Source organism: Hemitrygon akajei, chromosome 3 (genome assembly GCF_048418815.1).
Source record: "Hemitrygon akajei chromosome 3, sHemAka1.3, whole genome shotgun sequence".
NCBI lineage: Eukaryota > Metazoa > Chordata > Chondrichthyes > Myliobatiformes > Dasyatidae > Hemitrygon > Hemitrygon akajei.
In genome coordinates this window covers 145,259,897-145,282,511 of record NC_133126.1, presented here as the reverse complement: position 1 = coordinate 145,282,511, position 22,615 = coordinate 145,259,897, and the positions used below count along the sequence as shown (strand labels likewise).

General features: G+C 40.3%; 3 protein-coding genes across 3 annotated transcripts in view; 2 read left to right on the top strand and 1 right to left on the bottom strand.

The window, feature by feature from the left end:
- Positions 1 to 5,357, top strand: part of trim59 (tripartite motif containing 59) — a 40,312-nt gene extending 34,955 nt beyond the window's left edge. The window contains 2 exon segments of the mRNA XM_073041002.1: positions 2,987 to 4,205; positions 4,207 to 5,357. Of these exon segments, the coding sequence (XP_072897103.1) occupies positions 2,992 to 4,205; positions 4,207 to 4,231 (1,239 nt within the window). The 5' untranslated portion in view covers positions 2,987 to 2,991 and the 3' untranslated portion in view covers positions 4,232 to 5,357.
- A 1,162-nt stretch (positions 5,358 to 6,519) lies between these two features.
- Positions 6,520 to 22,615, top strand: part of ift80 (intraflagellar transport 80 homolog (Chlamydomonas)) — a 328,780-nt gene continuing 312,684 nt past the window's right edge. The window contains exon 1 of the mRNA XM_073040988.1: positions 6,520 to 6,601. The gene's annotated coding sequence lies outside the window, so the exon portion shown is untranslated. The remainder of the gene's footprint in view (positions 6,602 to 22,615) is intronic.
- Positions 9,168 to 22,615, bottom strand: part of smc4 (structural maintenance of chromosomes 4) — an 85,566-nt gene continuing 72,118 nt past the window's right edge. Inside the window, exons 20-24 of the mRNA XM_073040984.1 lie at positions 19,819 to 19,992; positions 16,122 to 16,301; positions 15,806 to 16,038; positions 15,106 to 15,289; positions 9,168 to 9,618 (exon numbers count right to left, since the gene is read on the bottom strand). Of these exons, the coding sequence (XP_072897085.1) occupies positions 9,448 to 9,618; positions 15,106 to 15,289; positions 15,806 to 16,038; positions 16,122 to 16,301; positions 19,819 to 19,992 (942 nt within the window). The 3' untranslated portion in view covers positions 9,168 to 9,447. The remainder of the gene's footprint in view (positions 9,619 to 15,105; positions 15,290 to 15,805; positions 16,039 to 16,121; positions 16,302 to 19,818; positions 19,993 to 22,615) is intronic.

The following is a 22,615-nucleotide window of genomic DNA, read 5'->3' as shown; positions in this document are numbered from 1 at the left end:
CCAGAGTCGAAGATGAATCCCTGATTAAGTCCAGTCCACCGATTCAAAGCAGTCCTGTAAGCTCTCGTGTGCTTCCTTTGTCCGTTACTTCTTGGTCCTCACTGCTGGTGTTGCAGTCTTCAGTCTCTGGCTATACTCAGGGAGTAGAATATAGCCAGGTGATCAGTCTTCCCGAAGTGAAGGCATGGAATAGCACGGTTGGCATTCTTGATGGTGGCGAACAGTAGTCCAGTGAGTTGTTTCCTCTAGTATTGCAAATAATCTGTTGATGGTAATTGCTTAGTGATTTTTTTCAGATTGGCCTGGTTAAAATCCCTAAAACGATGGCGAAGACATTAGGGTGCACTGTTCCGTCCATGTCAATCCCATTGCTTAAGTCATCTAAAGCCTGATTGACATTGGCCTGAGGTAGAATGCATATGCTACCTAAATGATCCCAGAAATCTCCCACAGTAGGTAAAAAGACAGCACTTAACTGCTAGATATTCCAGGTCTGGTGAGCAGAATTGGGACAGTACTGATATATTTGTGCACCAAGAAGAGTTGATCATGAGGCATATTTCTCCACCTCTGCTTTTGAGGTACTCTATATGTAACCCTAGATTAAGCCACTAGCCGAACCTAGGGGAAGACAAACCCCACCCAGCCAAACTTAAGAAAGCTTGTTTGGGTGGATGCTGTGTGATGTGTTCCCGTTACAAATCAGTACCGTGAAATAACAAGCACTACACAAAATGCAATTAAACAATTGAGCTTTATAAGTAATTTGATTATATGGTTAGTAAAGAAACAAAAAAAGGGCCCATTCTCATGAAACAGTCTAACAGTTGGAGCTCACGGTTCCATCCTTTCATTCCCTGTCGACCTCCTCTGAGTGTTGCTGACTCTTGATCCAAGTCCACTCCGTCCAGCAGTCTACCAACTCTCTCCATTCGTTGTCTTCTCTCTCCATCTCTTGCTGACAAAAGACTGTGAATCCCTTCTCTCAGACCCACAAGAAACAACATGCCTCTCATTGGATGGCATGCATTCCAAAGCCCCCGTTATCTCTAGTTATAATCCAGAGAAACTATTACATTATCAGTGAAACATTACAGAGAGGCCATTACATTAGCAGTGAAACTTTACAGTGTGTTATAGATCTATCCTGGCAGTGTATAGTAAACCTGTAGATCTGAATTGCTGCATCTGGTACGGAAGAGCTTCACCAGGATTCCGTGAAACAAAGGATGCATGCAGTCCTAATGTCCCTTTGATTGAGCACCCTAGCTCTGAGATCATCGACTTTGTTCACCAGAGACTGCCAGCAAGATACTCTGCAGTGGAAATTTAAAACTCCATTTCCTTAAACACACTTGTATCCCTGACGTGTAGCCACGTTTTCTATGTGGGATTGGGCGAGGAGTCCATCCACAATCAGCATTGTTTTTGTCAGTTTTAAGCATTAATAGTTTGTTTAAATGAGTTAAGACATCTTTGTTGACTGTACTGATTCAGGCTGAAACGAGAATACTTAATTCTATCTATTGAGAGTTCTGCCGCTACACAAGTTGCCTCGAGTCATCCCAGAAGTTGGGGGATTGAGCTCAGAACTGCGAGGTAATATTGCAGCTCTAATAAAAACCCTTTGGAATGTTGTGGCCAGTCCTGGTTGCTTCATTATTAGAGAAATATCGAAGCTTTACAGGGGATGCAGAGGAGATTTACCGGGAAGCTGCCTGGACTAGAGGGCATGTTTTATGACGACAGGTTGAGTAAGCTGGGGCTTTTCACTTTGGAGCAAAAGATGATGAGAGGTGACTTGATAGAGGTGTAGAAGATTATGAGCTATAGATCGAGTGGACAACCAGAAACTTTCTCCTAGGGCAGAAATGGTTAATGGGGTGGGGGTGGGGGTCTAATTTTAAGGTGATTGTAGGAAAGTATTGACGGCACAGAGATAAAGTTTTATTTACATAGATTTGTGGGGGTGTTGAGCGAATTGCTAGCAGTGCCGGTAGAGGCAGATATATTAGGGACATTTAAAGAGACTCAGGCACATGGATGATAGAAAATGGAGGGCTATGCTGTCCATTCCTGCTGCCTCAAGCATGATGGTCCAACATTTATTTACTCTGCCACATTCACAGACCGCAAGGTGCAAGTTTTTTACTGTTGTAATCCAGTAAGTTTTCCCATTCTGTGTGGCTTGTGCTTTGGAAGATTATTAATTATGAAAGATGTATTATCACAATTTCTTAACAATCAATGCAATAATTTCCTAGGTAAGTTTTTAATACTACGGCATTGTTGTGGGAGGGAAAAGAAAGAATAGGACTGGAATTTATAAAATACACATTACAACCTCAATTTTTAAGAATTAGATGAAATCTATTACTTTTTAAGCACAGAATTGTGAAGTAGTTTCTTTAGCCTACAGCCAGGCTAATATGGGTTCAGTAAGTACTTTGTTTAAACTATAATTGCATATAATTGTTTAAACTATAATTGTGCACAGGAGCTTTAAAATTGCTACAGCTGCATTCAACTTCACTCATTTTATTTGACTGGTTGCCAAACGTTCGGATTTTCTTTTAGTCTTTAGCTTTGGTTCTGCATTCATTTTTTAATGGAGTTGTTATATTAAAATTTTTCCCCTTCCTGATTTATAAAATGTAATTTTATAATGTTTTAGCAGTGAGGGTAACCAGAAGCAGTCATTTTTCACTAAATTTGTAGGCTTATTCCTCAGTTAGGCCACATTTTGAAGTTGAGGCTAAGTCCTCGTTCAGTCTCATCCCTTTTCCTTAGTTTTGTCATCTTACAAATATCTTTCCTGTCACTCAATTATTGGTGGTAGAATTTACCCTTTAAACAAACCTTCATTCACTTTTGTCCTCATTAGCTGATGTGTTCATATTTTTTTTCCTCTTAAGTGCTGGGAGCTGGGGAAGCTTAAGATTTTAATTCTATTAACTGCTGATAAGCTTTAATTCTTTAATTGCAGGTAAAATGGATAATTTTGAAGAGGACTTAACTTGTTCCATATGTTATTCTATCTTCGAAGATCCTCGTGTGCTGCCTTGTTCTCACACTTTTTGCAGATCTTGTTTGGAGAATATCATTCAGGAATCAAGAAATTTATCTCTTTGGTATCCACAAATCCCACTGAAATGTCCAACTTGTAGAAGTACTGTGGATCTTCCTCCAGTGGGCACTGGCTCTTTACCCATAAACTTTTCACTGATGGGAATCATAGATAAATATCAAAAAGAAGAACAGTCAAAGACACCTAACTGTCCTGAGCACAATCAGCCATTAAACATGTTCTGTCTGTTAGACCGTAAATTGGTGTGCGGTTATTGTTTAACAGTGGGCCAACATCAAAAGCATTCTGTTGATGATCTCCAGAATGCTTATGTTAAAGAGAAGGAGAAAGCTAGCGAACTTGTTGACCAGCTAACTGATGAACGCTGGGCAGAATTATCCATTTTCATTGAAAAATTGGAGCATCAGAAACTGCAAGCTGAACACATCATTCAAGGCGAAAGAGAAATTGTCATTCAGTATTTTGAGAATCTTCAAAAAAATATAGAAGCCAAAAAGCTTGATCTTCTGGCAATTTTAAATGATGTTAATTTAAAAATCACTAATGAATATGGCCCAGTAATACAGAAATTGAAAAAGTTGAGGGAAGAACAGCACAACCTTATAACATCCAGCACATCTGTAGAAGAAGAGGACCCCTTGTTGTACCTTGAGAAAATTCACATATTACAGCAGAAGACAAGTACATTAATGAAAACAGAGCTTCCAGTTGTTCACCCAGTGAATATACATCCACAAGCAGAACAATTTCTTACTGAGAAATGGTCAAAGGTCACAGTTGGGCACATTACAGAAGCACCAATTCTGCAAGCAAAGCATTTATTGGAAACTCAATGGAATAAACGTATTGCTATGTATGTTAAGCACACAAAAGTATTTGCTCAAAGATTTGTGATCACAGTTGTGCTTTCATCCCTGATATTCTTCTTAACCCAAATCTCTCAGAACATTTTCAAGAGTTACTGTGTTGATGCCTTAAATGCTGCAGTTGTCAGTTTCCCACAGCTGAACACATTAAGTGATATCATACTAGAAATTTTTGCCAGGGTTTGTTTTTTGAAGGCTACCATACAACATTCTGTGCAACTACTCATTAATTACTTTGCAAATATAACAGATTTTCATTTTATTTAATAAATATTAGGTTTTCAGTTTACTATAATTTATGAAGTGAATATACTTAGTGAATTTTCATGAGGAAACCAAACTGAGGGGTGAGTTTTAGCTATATTTTTAAAAATAACTATAGCTTAATAAGAAAGGTACAATGTAGAGTGTTCTTTTAAAAAGAGGAAATAAATCTTACATTTTAAAATATTTTATGTAAAAATAACCTTGTGTATTTTTTACCCCTAACCATTTTAAAGTTCTTTGATGTAATGAGACATTATAAAGGGAAAAAACAAAACTGTGGACATTTCGCAGGATGAAACAGAATAAAAGGGGTGGAAAAGGGATTTTTTCCCCTGCCCTGTACTTGTACTACTCAGACTACTTTTAAAAGTTTATGACATTGCTACATTGCCTTATTTGAGTATTTTTAAAGAGCCAATTTTTAAAATCAAAAATCTCAATTTTAAAATAATCAGTACTTTATCAGAACCATTAACTTTGAATTAGGAATTTAAATCCTAATTATGACTAAAAATGAAGCATCAATTTGTGTGGGAATGAAACATTCCTGGGGAGTGGCATAAGGTGAAAAGCAGTGTGTAGAAGAGTGCTTGAAAGCAGATTACATATTTTGAAACTCTTTTGGGCACATGACTATTTGGATGTCTATACATGGTTTTCCCTCTGAATTATTAAGTTTCTGGTTGGGGTGGTTGGGGCAATAGGAAAGGAAATAACTAAATGTATAATTAGTTAAACTGGGATAGAGATGTAGTGATATAGAGCGCATAGGTAACAATCAGAATTTTACTTGTGATGACTAATGTGTACAAATAATGACAATTCATATAGATTTAAAATTTGTTGCTTACAATACATAAAAAGGCAAACCCTTGTATGGAAGGTTATGCATATATTTTAGAACTGTATCATCTCCTGTACTGAGTGTTTATAATTTTTTCTGTAATGACATTGAGAGACATTAGCAACTTAATATTTAAATGTAAGTAATTGTGTACATGAATAAACAGCAAAAAATGGAATTAAAAACAAATTAATTCTCAAACCTTTATGCAAACCGGCCTGTTATATGAAACAATACAGTAATTATCAGTAGGCCAACAACACTGACTGGAACTTCAATCTCACATTCCCAATTACTCACAATAGAATTGCACCCCCCCCCCCCCAAAAATGCTTCAGAATCTATCCACCCTGATTATAATTCTGCTTCCACTAAATTTTAGGACCTCATGGCCGTCAGAAAAAAGTACTCCAGCTATCTCACCAATGCCTTTTAAATCGAAGTATTGTCATAATTTGTCAATACAAAAGCAGTTATTGTTAGTTTTTGCTACTTGCTAGGTGTTGCAAATTAAAACACCCAGATCATTGAAATATTGTTTCAAAGAATGTCAATAAATTGGTAATATACCCATTTTCTCCTGCTAATACTGCAATATAAAATCAAAGTTTTGGAGAAGAGTGGCTTAAAGGTTTGAAGTGAAAACAGAAGGACAGGTAAAGGTGCTTATACAGTCAGCCCTCCTTATCCGCAAGTTCCGCATGCACAAATTCAACCAACCGTGAATCGAGAAAACCTGGAAGTGCTCTTCCAGCACTCGTTCGAGCATTGTTCGCCTCGTGTCTCGTTCATTCACTACTTATGGCTCCTAAAAAGCAATTATGTGGTCAAAGCAATGGGATGGCTGGCTGGCTATGTAAAGCGCTACAGCCTCAAGAACATAAAGGTCACGGGAGAATCGGCATCGGCTAATGCCAAGGCCGCAGCAGTGTTCCCAGAGCAGCTCAAGAAACTCATAGAAGAAAAAGGCTACCTTGCAAGATTTCTTTGGTTTTACAAAGATAGAGAGACAGCTTCCTATAACAATGTTTCTAACAAGCATCTGCAATTCTGAAGTCTCGACATTCAACGCTTGAAGATCCTCAGCCCTCAACCTCCAGTTCCTGACTTTAGTATTATTGAGCCTCCTTCAAAGTGTCTTTATTCTCTAAACAAGACAGTGTAACAACAACTGTACAGGTATTACTAATTTTACTCATTGTTTGATCATTGTTCGCCTCGCGTCTCGTTTGTTCACTGCTTGTGTTGTGAACGAGAGGAACATGCAGTTATTTTTGTCAGTATTCCCTAAACATTAGGGTAACAACTACTTACATAGCATTTACATTGTATTAGGTATTATAAGTAATCTAGAGATGATTTAAAGTATACGGGAGGATGTGTGTAGGTTATATGCAAATACTACGCCATTTTATATAAGGGACTTGAGAGTCTGCGTTTTTTGGTATCCACAGGAGGTTCTGGAACCAATCCCTCGTTGATAAGGAGGGCCAACTGTGTGTGAAAGGCTATGTTCAAGGTCTACATTGTCAGCAGGTAAGATTACTAATGTTATTTGGAATAAAATGGGCTACTATTCATTCATTAGGGTACCATTAACAAAGTCAGTACTGGGCAATTGAGTTTCTTATTTCCTGTAACTGACATAATTGATAAGTGGCAAATTGATTAATATCCTGGTAAAGTTTTACTGTGATCAGAATGGGAGTACACTGGAGGGCTCTGTTTAACAAACCCCAGGACAATCTGATCTATAGTTAAGTAGCATTTTACATATTACACTGTAAAATCCCAAACAAAAAGTACTGTATATTGAAAAGAAACCAGATTTTCCAAAACAGAAATATTACGCTTTACACTATGTGGATAATAAATCTCAACCTAGTCATTTACAACTATATCATAAGTTAAACAGATAAAAGGAATCAGATTGTTTCAGTGTAACATAATACTGTATTAACAATGGAGTACTACTAATGTGAAATCCAAATCTTCCAGATAAGATCTTAGATATAGTCATGATTCAAAGCAAGCAACAAAATATGTAAATCTGATAGTTCTGCAAGATAATAAATATTAACAAGCTGAAAGCAACACTGAAGGAAGGGTACATCTGTATATGAAATATTGCAGATTAGTTTCCTAGCAAAAGACACAAATGATTATCAAAAAGGGAAAACAAAATAGAACATGAAGGGTAGCAATCAAGACAACGACTTACTGGTGTTATGATCCCAGCCCCCTCCTTTGTGAGAATCGCAAGAGCCCTAGTGAAGGGGGGGGGGGGGGTCGATGACCCAAGAGAGAGAGAGCGATGTGCTGAATTGGACTCAGGAAAATAAGAGAGAAGCCTTAGGGTTTGGAATGTGGTCTGGCCTCTCAGCCAGACAAAAGCCACAGAAATGGCCATTGTCTCTTGGAGACACCTTTGTGGAATGGGGACTGGGTTACGTGCAAACCCTCAGGGCAACGTGGGCTGGGAGATGAGGAGAGATTGCCTCACCCCACCCTGATTGACAGCTGCAACCCTGCAAGTCCCGATAAAAGGTGGGCTGCCGAGGTGGCCCCTCAGACGCACCAAGGAGACACACTAAGAAGACACGATAGTACTTCCCGTCGGAGCGGGAAGCCACGTGCATTAGATTCCGGATCGGGAGTCTGTGGCTGAAACCAAAGGAAAAACCGCTTTTAACTAACAACAGGGATTTGCTTTGCAAAGACAACGGGCAAATGTTCCTTTCTCTCACCAACACGTGAAATGCCAGCGGTTCCCAAACGGAAAAGCCTGCAGATTTATGAGTGACTTCTATATTTCCATTGGACTCAGTATTATCCCCTAGACAACGATAGAGCTTATTTCTGATTGATTATTACTATACCTGTGCTTTAGATTGAGTATTGACGACGTATATGATCTGAATGCTTTGTATTAACCATACGTTTGTGCCCCTTTATAAATAAAAAGTTTGAAAATAGTACCATCAGACCTCTCTATCTTTGCTGGTAAGTCACCCAGTACGGGGAACGTAACACTGGGATGAAAGTCCGAAAGAATTAATTTACCCCAAAACACCTACAGGCTACGATAACTGATTTGGCAAATGATAGTGCTATGAATTCCCCAATGTGTTACTAGCCAAATAAGATTTTCACCATATCTAAACTCCAAAGAGCCTCATTCTGAATAGAGTTTAGGCACCAAAATTATGCAGCTTTCCCACACAAAAGAACACCCATCTTTTTCCACACACCCCCTCCCATATGGCAAATTGTAAATAATACCTCAAATTAACTTTATGTATTCATCACTGTATTTGCCAATTTAAACCACACTGGTAACCAAACCCTTTCATCCAACCTCTAATTATACATCATTAAGTTGAATGAATTGGACAGGATAGAGCCCGCCTTCCTTACCAGCTTATTAAGACGTGAGGCGTCCCTCTTCTTAATGCTTCCTCCCCAACACGCCACCACAAAGAAGAGGGCGCTCTCCACAACTGACCTATAGAACATCTTCAGCATCTCACTACAGACATTGAATGACGCCAACCTTCTTAGGAAGTACAGTCGACTCTGTGCCTTCCTGCACAAGGCATCTGTGTTGGCAGTCCAGTCTAGCTTCTCGTCTAACTGTACGCAAAGTACTGGAGAGTTTAACATCGGTAGCTGAGCGAAGGGCGCTGAGTAGGCTACGGTCAATTATGGATAACTCTGAACATCCTCTACATAGCACCATCCAGAGACAGAGAAGCAGTTTCAGCGACAGGTTACTATCGATGCAATGCTCCTCAGACAGGATGAAGAGGTCAATACTCCCCAATGCCATTAGGCTTTACAATTCTACCGCCAGGACTTAAGAACTTTTTAAAAGCTATTATTAATGCTTTTTGAGATAGTGATTTAGATGCATATCATATTTTTTTACTGAGTTAAGTATTGTATGTAATTAGTTTTGCTACAACAAGTGTATGGGACATTGGAAAAAAAGTTGAATTTCCCCATGGGGATGAATAAAGTATCTATCTATCTATCTATCTGTTACTGGCAACTGAATCATCCGGCAGTGAAAAGTGTCAGAGTAACCACACCACAGTGAAAATCTTTAGAAATTGATTTAATAAGAATTCAACTATCCACATTATGTAAAAACATAGTACTTTACAGCAAACACAAAACATATATCAAAATTTAAAGATCACAGGTGGGTAATATAGGAGAAGTTAATCCTGAACAGAAGTTTAGATATAACTTTTTAAGTCCACTTACATAAAGATTTACACCACTATTTCATGCTGGAACAAATTCCATATGTATAGAATTGAGTGGTGAAACATAAAAATAAAAACATCTTTAAAAAGTTATTGCAGTTCTAGCAAAACTTAGGCTGTGCCCATTACTTCAGGAAGTGCTTGAAGACCAATGACTTTGGGATTGGTTGCAACACTCTTTGTTGTATTGTGGGTCTTGTAAATTCCAACCAACCTATCAGCAATTTCAAACATATTGTTCCGCAAAGAAATAATTATAAACTGGGCATTCCTGGTCTGTTCCTAAGGAAAGAAATAATAAACGGTCAATACAATCATTCGCTTTGAATATATTAAACATTGATATTAAATTGAAATTACATGTGTAGATAGCAAACATGCGTTTTTTTCATTGCTAGGAGTCATTTGTTATACAACAAAGAAATGAGTCCTTAGCCCCAGCTTATCCAGACCAATGTGCATTTAATATGTATTTTTGACAAGGCCTTTACTTTGAAGACAAAAGTTACTGGCTTGATATCCTTCAATGGAGAATATGGGAAGACACCTGTAGCATCAAAGAGGCCAGTTTTTGATTAGACTGAACATAGGATTAACAGATTATCAAAATTTCATTGCAGCTCTCAAGAATTATGAACAGAAGAGATGGGGCAGAGAAAGCTACAGACATTGGACAGGAGCATTACCCATCATGTCATAAATTTGTAATAGCATGTCCACCTCCAACTATTACATATCAGCCCCTCCTTTCCATTCAGATCAATGCAAAAAGATCCTATAGCACCATACAAATTAAAATTAACTGGAATTGACAGTTGTAATAACATTTTGATAATTGCAAAATCCTACAGTCAGTACAATTGAAAACAGGCCTCAGATGCTACTGATGGCTTCCTATGTTCTCCACAGATGGATATCAAGAAAATGCTCCTGGTCATCTTGCCCTACATACATTCCTTAAGTGACTATTTAGAGATTTGCTTATGTCATTGACAATAAGCAAATTGTCGGTGCGGGCAGCGGAGCGGAAGTAAGGAGTGCTCGTGGTTGACAGACGACTGGAGATAGGAGGATCGGAGGGTCAGCCATTGTAGGTAGGCCGAGACCCTCGGACCTACCTGGAGAGTACCTGAGGAGGAAGGTAAAACTGCGCAGGCACGGGTGACGTCAGCGGTGAGCGCGGGCTTTAAAAAGAGGCCCACTTTCAGGAGTGGGCAGCGGAGTGCATGGGAGCAGAGTGCTGGGCTTTGGCTCAGCGGGCTTCGACGCAAGAGGCAAGAAATCAGTGAGCCTGAGTACGTGCTTGCTGAGGTAAAAAGGTAAGGTCAGTAGGTTCTTTTTTCATTTATTCTGACTAATCTGAGATCAGGTAATGGGGGAGACAGTTAGAGCAGTGGTGTGCTCCGTATGCAGTACGTGGGAGGTACATTGACAACACAGTTGTCCCTGATGACCACACCTGCAATAGGTGCATCCAGCTGCAGCTCCTATCAGACCGAGTTAGGGAATTGGAGCAGGAGCTAGATGAACTACGGATCATTCGGGAGGCAGAGGCAGAGATAGATAAGAGTTATCGGGTGGTAGTCACACCGAAAAGACAGGAGGTAGGCAAATGGGTGACAATCAAGAGAGGCAGGGGGAGCAGACAGAGAGAGCAGAGCACCCCTGTGGCCGTTCCCATCAACAATAAGTACACCGTTCTGGATACTGTTGGTGGGGATGACCTACCAGGAACAAGTTGCAGTGGTCCTGTCTCTGGCACTGAGGTTGGACCCTCGACTAGGAAGGGGAGGAGGGAAGAGAAGAGAGCGGTAGTGATAGGGGATTCTATAGTCAGGGGGGCGGATAGGAGATTTTGTGGGGAAGATCGGGAATCTCGGATGGTATGCTGCTTCCCTGGTGCCGGGGTCCGAGACATCTCAGATCGGGTGCAGGTTATTCTCAAGAGGGAGGGCAAGAATCCAGATGTTGTGGTCCACGTAGGGACCAATGACATGGGTAGGATGAGTGAGGGGGTCCTGCGTAGGGAGTTCAGGGAGTTAGGTGCGAAGCTGAAGAGCAGGACCTCCAGGGTAACAATCTCAGGATTGCTACCTGTGCCACGTGCGAGTGAGGCAAGGAACAGAAAGATTATACAGATTAATACGTGGCTGAGAGGATGGTGCAGGAGGGAGGGCTTCAGGTTTTTAGATAATTGGGCTTTGTTCCAGGGAAGGTGGGATCTGTTCCGAAGGGACGGTTTACACCTGAACTGGAGCAGTACTAACATTCTTGCAGGGGGCGGGGATCCAGAATGTGAGAGAGGTTAGCGAGAGGAAGAATAAAGGACAGGTGGGGACTACACGGTTCCGGAATATTAAGTGTGTAGTAGAGAAAGGTGAGGCTGAACAAGTGATAAGGAGGACACATGTACAGAGGGATGGTCTGACGGAACATGGAGTTAAATGTACAGAAAGAATAAGTAAATTTAGGAAGGACAACAAAACTCTAGGGGCGTATAGTCCGATGGGAGTTCGGGGAGCTGGGTTAAGCACAATAGGCAGCGATTCAAACAGAGAGAGGAGAAATGGGCTAAAAATTCTATATCTGAATGCACGAAGTGTCAGAAATAAGGTGGATGAGCTTGAAGCTCAGGTGCGAATGGGTAACTATGATGTTGTTGGGATAATGGAGACATGGCTGCAGAGAGATCAGACCTAGGAAATGAATGTACAAGGGTATACATGCTATCGTAGAGACAGAAATATGGGCAGAGGGGGTGGGGTGGCCCTGTTGGTGAGGAATGAGATTCAGTCCTTTGCAAGGGGGGGACATAGGATCAGGAGAAGTAGAGTCTGTGTGGATAGAACTGAGGAACAGTAAGGGCAAAAGGACCCTAATGGGTGTTGTCTACAGGCCACCAAACAGTAGCATGGATATTGGGTGCAAGTTGAATCGGGAGTTAACATTGGCATGTGGCAAAGGTAATGTCGCAGTAGTTATGGGGGATTTGAACATGCAGGTGAACTGGGAGAATCAGGTTGGTGCTGGACCCCAGGATAGGGAGTTTGTAGAGTGCCTACGGGATGCATTCTTGGAACAGCTTGTACGAGAGCTGACCAGGGACGAGGCTATTCTGGATTTAGTGTTATGTAATGAACAGGATTTGATAAGCGATCTTGAAGTAAAGGAGCCATTAGGAGGTAGTGATCATAATATGATAAGTTTTTATCTGCAATTTGAGAAGGATAAGGGCAGCTCGGAGGTGTCAGTGTTGCAGTTGAACAGGGGAAACTATGGAGCCATGAGGGAGAAGCTGGCCAAAGCTGACTGGACGGATATCCTAGCAGAAAAGACAGTGGAACAGCAATGGCAGGTATTCTTGGGAATAATGCACAAGGTGCAAAATCAGTTCATCCCCCGGAGAAGGAAGGATTCAAAGGGGGGCTAGGGGCCACAGTGGTTGACAAAGGAAGACAGAGATTGCATAGCATTAAAAAAAAGTAAGTATGACAGAGCTAAGGTGAGTGGGAGGACAGATGATTGGGAAGTTTTTAAAGGAACAACAGAACTTAACTAAAAAGGCAATACGGGGAGAAAAAAATGAGGTACGAACGCAAGCTAGCCAGGAATATAAAGGAGGATAGCAAAAGCTTTTTTTTTAAAGGTATGTGAAGAGAAAGAAGATAGTTAAGAACAATGTTGGGCCCTTGAAGAATGAATTGGGTGAAATTGTTATGGGAAACAGAAATGGCAGAAGAATTTAATAAGTACTGTCTTCACTAGGGAAGACACAAGCAATCTCCCAGATGTATGGACGGGCCAAGGACATAGGGTAACATAGGAAATAAAACAGATTGACATTAGGAAGGAAATGGTGATGAGTAGACTGATGGGACTGAAGGCTGACAAATCCCCAGGTCCAGATGGTCTGCATCCTAGGGTACTAAGGGAGGTGGCCCTGGAAATTGCAGATGCATTGGTAATCATTTTCCAATGTTCCTTAGATTCAGGATCAGTTCCTGAGGATTGGAGAATGGCTAATGTTATCCCACTTTTTAAGAAAGGAGGGAGGGAGAAAACAGAGAACTATCGACCTGTCAGCCTGACATCGGTGGTGGGGAAGATTCTAGAGTCCATTATTAAAGATGAAATAATGGCATATCTAGATAGCAGTGATAAGATTGGGCCGAGCCAGCATGGATTTACCAAGGTTAAATCATGCTTGACTAATCTGTTGGAGTTTTTCGAGGATGTAACCAGGAAGTGAGACGGGGAGATCCAGTGGATGTAGTGTACCTCGATTTTCAGAAGGCATTTGATAAGGTCCCACATAGGAGATTGGTGGGTAAAATCAAAGCTCATGGCATTGGGGGGAAGACATTGACATGGATAGGAAACTGGTTGGCAGATAGAAAGCAAAGGGTAGCGGTGAATGGGTGTTTCTCGGAATGGCAGGTGGTGACTAGTGGGGTGCCACAGGGCTCGGTATTGGGACCACAGCTGTTTACGATTTACATCAACGATTTAGATGAAGGCATTGAGAATAACATCATCAAGTTTGCTGATGATACTAAGCTGGGTGGCAGTGTGACGTGATGAGGATGTTAGGAGAATTCAGGGTGACTTGGATAGGCTGGGTGAGTGGGCAGATACTTGGCAGATGACGTTTAATGTGAATAAGTGTGAGGTTATCCACTTTGGGAGTAAGAACAGAAAGGCAGATTATTATCTGAACGGTGTAGAGTTAGGTAAGGGAGAAATACAAAGAGATCTAGGAGTCCTTGTTCATCAGTCACTGAAGGTGAATGAGCAAGTGCAGCAGGCAGCAAAGAAGGCTAATAGAATGATGGCCTTTATTACAAAGGGAATTGAGTACAAGAGCAAGGAAATCCTCTTGCATTTGTACAGAGCCCTGGTGAGACCACACCTGGAGTATTGTGTACAGTTTTGGTCTCCAGGGTTAAGGAAGGACATCCCGGCTGTAGAGGAAGTGCAGCGTAGATTCACGAGGTTAATTCCTGGGATGTCTGGACTGTCTTACGCAGAGGTTGGAGAGACTGGGCTTGTACATGCTGGAATTAAGGGATTGAGAGGGGATCTGATTGAAACATATAAGATTATTAAGGGATTGGACAAGATAGAGGCAGGAAATATGTTCCAGATGCTGGGAGAGTCCAGTACCAGAGGGCATGGTTTGAGAATAAGGGGTAGGTCATTTAGGACAGAGTTAAGGAAAAACTTCTTCTCCCAGAGAGTTGTGGGGGTCTGGAATACACTGCCTCGGAAGGTAGTGGAGGCCAATTCTCTGGATGCTTTCAAGAAGGAGCTAGATAGGTATCTTACGGATAGGGGAATCAAGGGATATGGGGACAAGGCAGGAACCGGGTATTGATAGTAGATGATCAGCCATGATGTCAAAATGGGATCGAAGGGCCGAATGGTCTACTTCTGCACCTATTGTCTAATAGTGGGACTTTGCTACTTGAGCGACCTATATTTCAAGGCTTGCTTTCTTTATAGTTTTTACTTGCAAAGCATATGAGATTTTGAAAAGATATTTGCCATTTTTCTTTTCCTATATTCATTATTATAGGGAAAGTGATTTAGAGAATAATTCTAATTATAAAAGCCGGTACAATGTCAAGAGCAGTTGAATAGTTTTTCCAAGCAGTCTTAAATATATAAGCTAGGTTTAGTATTATTTTTCAGTAAGTTTCAATCACCGATTCTTATTTTTGGGTTTCCATCAAAGAATTTATCCCCTACCTGTTGCCACTATATACTTACATAAATATAATGTGCAACAATTGAAACATTTCGGAAATCCAATGCTGCATCAATCTCGTCCATGAAGTATAAAGGAGTAGGTTTGTAATGGTGAAGCGCAAAAACCAGAGCCAGAGAACTAAGAGTCTTCTCTCCACCGGAAATATTGAAAATTTTTTTCCAGCTTTTCTTTGGTGGACGCACACTAGAATAGTAGTATTTGTTCCCATTAAAAGTGATCATAAAAATCTGTTGTACACGCATCTTACAACTCCAAATTGTTTGTTTTAGTCAGCATCAGCCTTCATTTCCATTTCATCTAATTCCTCACAATAGTTTTAGATTTGAATTTCTCAGCTCTGTGGTACTTTAGTCAGCTGTCCCTTTTAAAATAACAATTTCCACTTCTATCCATCTTATATTGAAGATTTCCCACCATTAGCAAACAGCTACTCATAATAGTATAATCAAAACGAGTACAAATTAAGTAAAAGTTGCAGTTAGAGATAGCTTAGCCAGAATCTAATAAATACAAATAACCTGACTTTAAGACCTTTCTTATCTGCCTTCAACTACCATCTAATATCTCAACTGGTAAGCAAGTTTACAGGCAGTGGAAAATAAGGGGAAATGGTCTTAAGATACGTCATGGTTCAAATGCTACTGAGCTCCACCATGCAATTACATATACTCTACCCATCTGCATAATAAATTTTCCTACCTGAACATAATTCCTTCAGAAAAAGGATCCAGACTATCAACCAACTCCAGTTCAGCATCTCCACCTAGTGTAAGCATTTGGTAATTCTCCTTTAATTTATTAGTGATCATATTAAAACCAGCCATGAATTCATTTAGTCGCTGTTTTCTCAAGTCTTCAAAGGCACGCCTGAATTTATCCCGTTCATTAGTGATTTCATCGAGCTCTGCCACACGCCGCAAATAGAGCTCTTCCTGTAAAGAAACAGCACTAAAAGTTAAAATTTGGTTACCAAACAAGAAACCACTGCAACATACACACATATTCCAGGACTTACTTTCTTCTTATATTCAGCAATAGAACCCAAGTTTGGCTTCATTTCGAGGCACTTAGCTTCTAGAAGTGCTATCTGATTATTTATCATTTCTGGATTGTTAATTCCCACAAGATCCTCCTCACTCAAATCTGGAAGTTCTTCTGCTGGTTTGTCAATAGGATGTAAAGAAAGCTTTGATATCTAAAGGAAAATTACAGGAAGACTTAAAATAGAATGAAATATACATCTTATTTCCATTTAAATTTACTACTACATTTGTCCCAAAACAAGTCAAATAACCGTTCAACAGTTACTTAACTCCAGTAAAAATATACTTTGCGGTCACTTAAACAGGAAATAAAATCCATTCTCAAATGAACATATTTGGCAAGTTGTATCGTTCAGTGCAAAGAGCTCATTTCTTAATTCACAAGAATCATCTTAATCCAATCTCCCTTAAGACTTCCACCCTCTAAAATCACTGAAACAACTTTTCACTGAGCAAGGTTTTGGTGTCTGTTTCTAAGTACAGTGGATTCTGGTTAATTGGGACACATCGAGACCATTACATTTTGGCCTAATTAAGTGGCTGCCTCAATTAGCCAGTTTCATGGAAATAGTTAAAAAAGTATAAGAAAAAGATAAACTGAGTAACAAATTATGTATTTAAATGTAATACAGACCAAATTAGAACACCTTCAATACTACTACAGTACTGTAGAACTATTTAAGTTCCTAATCGTTGCTGATGGAGCAATTCATCCAGCATATGCTACTGTGTATGGGGTGTTCAGTAAGGAGCAATGCCTCTGGTGAAAGGCTTGTTGTGTCCATTATGGGGCAAGTCACTCAGCTTTCATCTGTGGCTCCAAGTAGTTGTTTGCATGCAACAGCTGCCACTCTGATGGGCGGACTAAACCGGATTACGGTAGCGGACAGGCCTCATAATCCAGTGAAGTAGGGATATGCCTGTCCTAACCTGTGAAGTCAGTTCTGGCGGATGAGATCAACAGTGAGGTCCAATGGCCAAGAAGGTCTGTGGTAGGACTTGCTACAATGTTTCACAGAGAGCGAAAGGCATGATAAGGCACAGAAGTAGTCATAGTTATATACTGTAACCAAGAAAGATCCAAGTTTGTGATGATTACTCGTATCACTGGACCTGGACTTCCAAGGTCGAGTGTCTTCTGCACAGGTTGCACTCTTCATCATTGGCTATGACAAACACCATGCTGCTGTATTCTTTTGAATGACTAAATAAACAAAGTTAGCATGGACACTTTGTGCAGATAATGGACTATCTCCATACAAAGCTTTTAATGATTGCATCCTCCAAATTTTCAATTTCATAACATTCAAGATGAGAAAGGATGTAGTGCTTTCCTAGCGTACATGACAAGTAAAGTCTTCTTGGGCTTCCAGCCAGGTACAGGTATTGATTATAACTCGATGTTTCAATGACAAACTGTGCCATCTTCATCAGTGATGATGTCCGAGTACGTCAAGTCCGGTGGTAAAGGAAGCCATTGAAATAAAACTAGAGGAAAAGAATTTTAAGAAAGAGGAAGGTCTTGCTCCAAGTAAAAACTGGAATTCAATTCTAAACAAGGTGGGAGAGCAGAATCCTGAATGGATGAGGACTAACCAATCAGGAGGGACAGACAGCAGAGGTATAAATAGCACTGGATGAGACACACCCAGGCACCATCCCTGATGGAGGATGGTAGAGTTTGTCATCGAAACATCAGTTATAATCGATACCTGGAAGCCAGTGGAGAGTTTATTCAAGATGATTTAATCCTTCGTAGGTCACAAGTTATTGAAGCAGTGAAATAACTTCATTTTTTTCTCCCAGCTGCTTATGGCATCTCCAAGTCTGAATGCTTGAAACTGCAGTGTGCAACACAAATCCAAGTTGTCTTGTTGCTTATTTTTCGCCAACTACCAGTGGCAAAAATCACTACTTTTTGAACACACAAATGACACAATTTAAAAACTTTGTTCTAAGCATGGTGTAGTGGCTAACGGGCATACAAGTTCATGTGACTGACATTAGTTAGAATCTGTTTGGCAACAGTCACCTGTCTCAATTTAGCAACACAGTGTTCCAAATAAACATTCGAAGTCCCAAGTATTTTCTTCACTTGTTTTTTTTCTTTAAGAGATGTCCCAAATAAGTGGCTGCCCCAATTAACTGATAGGCCAATTAACCCAAATCCACCACGTACAAACTGGCATATTACATTTGAGCTGTGACAGCAAGTACAGTGTACTCCAGTTAATTGGGACAGCTGCTTATTTGGGACAACTCTTGAAGAACAAGAATTAATAGAGAAAATAGCTGGGATTCCCTTAGTTTATTTTGGACATTATGCTGCTTAATTGGACCAGGAGACTATTGATAAAGTGTCTAACTAGCATCAGTCAGCAACTAGGCAATTCAGAACTTTTGCTCCCTTGAGGCTTGGAGATGTCAGAAAAGGCTGAGAGTGCAAATGAAACAATTTCACTACTTCAAGTTAGGATCTGTGAAGAATTTCAAAGTATTGGCAACCATCTTGGATGTTACAATGAATATGAAGATTTGGAGGATGCAGTGGATGAAAGCACCGTATGAAGGCAGTGCATTATCTGCATTAGTGTCTACGCCAATTTTGTTAACTTAGTCTATCAGAGGAACATCGCAGTGTAGACTGGATGAATTCCTCCGTCCACTTCTTATTAGTAATTATAGATTTATAGTACATAGCATTGTTAGGGTGTTCAAGGAGGAGTAGCACCTCTGATGAAGGGGCTTGTCATGTCCAATCTCACCCACCTGACACTCAGCTGTCACCTTTGGCTCCAAGTACCTGTTTGCATGTGAAAATGGCCACACTTCTGTACACCACTATGAAAGGCAGGCAAAACCAGGTGAGGGTAGCTGGTGGGCTTCATACCTTTGTAAGACAGGAACATAGCTGTCCCAGCATTCGAGGTCAATGCCTGAAGACTTGGTGGAGGAGATCTACAGTGAGATCCAACAGCCAGGAAGGTGGCTCTGCAAAGCTTTATGAAAAGCGAAGGACATGACAAGGTATAGAAGAAATGGTAATCCACTGCAACCAAGGAAGACCCAAGTCGTGACAGCCACAAGTACCACTGGACCTGGACTTCAGAGGATGAGAGTGGAACGGGCCTGGTGCAATGACTTTTCTACTTTAAAGAACTCCCCCACGCAGATTTCCAATCATTGTTAGATATGACAGACAGCCACCAAGTACTGTTAATGTTCTAATTTGTTCTGAATTCATTTAAATACATAATTTGTTACCCTGTTAACCGGTAGTTTGTCTTTTCTATACATTTTTAAAACTATTTCTATCAACTTTAGCTAATTGAACCAAAATATACTGGCCCAATGTGTCCCAATTAACTGGAATCCACTGTATTTGCAAGCTTTTTATTGTAAGAAGCTTTACAGCAAAATATAACAGTTAATTCACTATAATCTCCTGTCTGCCACATTGAAGAGCGGTTGGACACAAGTCAAGTGGAACTCTAGTCACATTCCCCCCTTGCTTAATACAGGCTGCAGAGGTCATCTGTAGGCAGCCTGCAAGCAGCCCCAGGTGAAAGCAAAGTTAGCACAAACCAGAAAATAAACACATTCTTTTAAACCCTGCCCTCATTAGCATTCTAACCATTAGTAAATTACATGCCGTTTCATCAGCCTTACCTCTTTCTGCCAGAATTTAATCTTAGATTGATGTTCTGTAATGTGTCCATCAATCTGCTCCAACTTCAGACGAATGTTAAGAAATACTTTCTGAAGAGCCTGTTGTTCTTCCTGAACGGTTTTTAACTCTTGCAGTAAACAATTACGTTCCTCAGTTACAATTGTTAATTGTTCCTATGCAAAAGAGCAGAGAAGTAGTGAACATAACACAATAACATCTCTTAAATAATTCATGTCAATATTTATTTCTGTTGTCTTATATATCATGCTTAAGTAACTCAACCAGCGATACATATTAAACTATTGTAAACAGTTCAGCAATTGTTATCAATGGAAAATTTCAGAAAAAGACCTTTCAGTAAAATAAGAATGTTTAATAGCAAAATTGTTATATACTGTACATATGCAAATTTTATATTCAAAAGCTCCAGCCAAATACTATCAATTTAAAACACAATAGTTGATTCTTTGCAAAATAAGCAATTTTTGCCCCTAGAAAAAGGCAATAGCAATTTGCAAATTAACTTGCAAACCACAAACATGAATCACACACTAAACAGAACTTTGCTGGAACTTGCTAGCAGAGAAAAGGTAGAAGTGTATTATCAATTTTTATTTCAAATGGTTTTTTCCTTACGACCATCTTAAATCTATGTAACTACTCTCAGTTCCACAATTTTAGTCAAATAAAATCTCTATCACTAAAGGTTTGAAAGAAAGACACTTTCCCCAGTTGCAATCACAAAGATTAAATAGCTTCCTCCCCTTTTAAGCATAGATCATTAAAGTAGACGCAGGAAAGGAAGATGGATGGTAGTTTGCCTCACAGGTGCCAAGGTCTGGGATGCTTCTGATCAAGTCCATGATATCCTGAAGCCAGAGGTCGTGGTACATATTGGTACCAACGACATAGGTAGAAATTTCAGGATTACTGCCTGTGCCACATGATAGTGAGTATAGGAATAGAGTGAGGTGGAGGATAAATGCGTGGCTGAGGGATTAGAGTAGGGGGCAGGGATTCTGATTTCTGGATCATTGGGACCTCTTCTGGAGCAGGATTGACCTGTACAAAAAGGACTGGCTGCACTTGAATCCAAGAGGGACCAATATACTGGAGGGCAGGTTTGCCAAGGCCGGTGGGGAGAGTTTAAACTAGAATTGCTGGGGGGGGGGGGGGGGGGGGGAAGGGGGGCGGTGAGAACTGAACTGAAGAGTCCAAGGAAGGAAGGGCTGTAGGCTCACAAATAGAGAAAGCTAGGAGACAGTGTGAGAGGGAAGATAGGCAGCTGATAAAGAAGGGACATGCTCAGACCAATGGTTTGAGATGTATCTATTTTAATGCAAGGAGTATTATTGACAAAGCAGATGAGCTTAAGAGTGTGGATCAGTACTTGGACCTATGATGTTGTGGCCATTACAGAGACTTGGATAGCTCAGGGGCACAAATGGTTACTTAAGAGTGCCAGGCTTTAGATGTTTCAGAAAGGACAGGGAGGGAGTTAAAAGAGGTGGGGGCGTGGCACTGCTGATCAGATAGTGTCACGGCTGCAGAAAAGGAGGAAGTCATGGAGGGATTGTCTACTGAGTCTCTGTGGGTAGAAGTCAGAAACAAGAAGGGGTCAATAACTCTACTGGGTGTTTTGTTTTTAATATAGACCACCCAATAGTAACAGGGATATTGAGGAGCAGATAGGGAGATAGATTCTGGAAAGGTGTAATAATAACAGGGTTGTCGTGGTGGGAGATTTAATTTCCCAAATATTTGTTGGCATCTCCCTAGAGCAAGGGGTTTAGAATGGGGTGGAGTTTGTTAGGTGTATTCAGGAAGGTTTCCTGACACAATATTTAGATAAGCCTACAAAAGGAGAGGCAGTACTTGATCTGGTATTGGGAAATGAACCACTTCACCTATCTCCTTTACCGTAGCATTGGAGAGGAATAGGAACAGACAAGTTATGGAAACGTTTAATTGGAGTAAGGGGAAATAACCCCCCTTACTGCCAAGTTTCCCAGGCAGGAACTTGGAAGTATAAATTGGAAACACATGTTCTCAGGGAAACGTACGGAAGAAATGTGGCAAATGTTCAGGGGATATTTGAGTGGTGTTCTGCATAGGAATGTATGTTCCACTGAGACAGGAAAAGGATGGTAGGGTACAGGAACCGTGGTGTATAAAGGCTGTTGAAAATCTAGTCAAGAGGAAAGGAAAAGCTTATGAAAGGTTCAAAAATCTAGGTAATGATAGAGATCTAGAAGATTATAAGGCTAGCAGGATTAAGGATTTTCCAAAATGCAATAAAAACAAAAATCTGTGATATGTTAATTCACGTGAACCTTTATTTAACTGACAAAAGTACAAAGAAAAGATTTTCAATAGTTTTATTGACCAACTTAATTGTATTTTGTAAATATACACAAATTTAGAATTTGATGGCTGCAACACACTCAACAAAAGTTGGGACAGAGGCATGTTTAACATTGTGTTACATCACCTTTCCTTTTAATAACACTTTTTAATCGTTTTGGAACTAAGGATACTAATTGTAGTAGATTTGCAACTGGAAATTTTGTCCATTCTTGCTTGATATAAGACTTCAGTTGCTCAACAGTCCGTGGTCTCCGTTGTCTGATTCTCCTTTTCATGATGCGCCATACATTTTCAATAGGAGATAGATCTGGACTGGCAGCAGGCCAGTCAAGCACACGCACTCTGTGTCTACAAAGCCACGCTGCTGTAGCCCGTGCAGAATGTGGTCTGGCATTGTCCTGCTGAAATAAGCATGGACGTCCCGGGAAG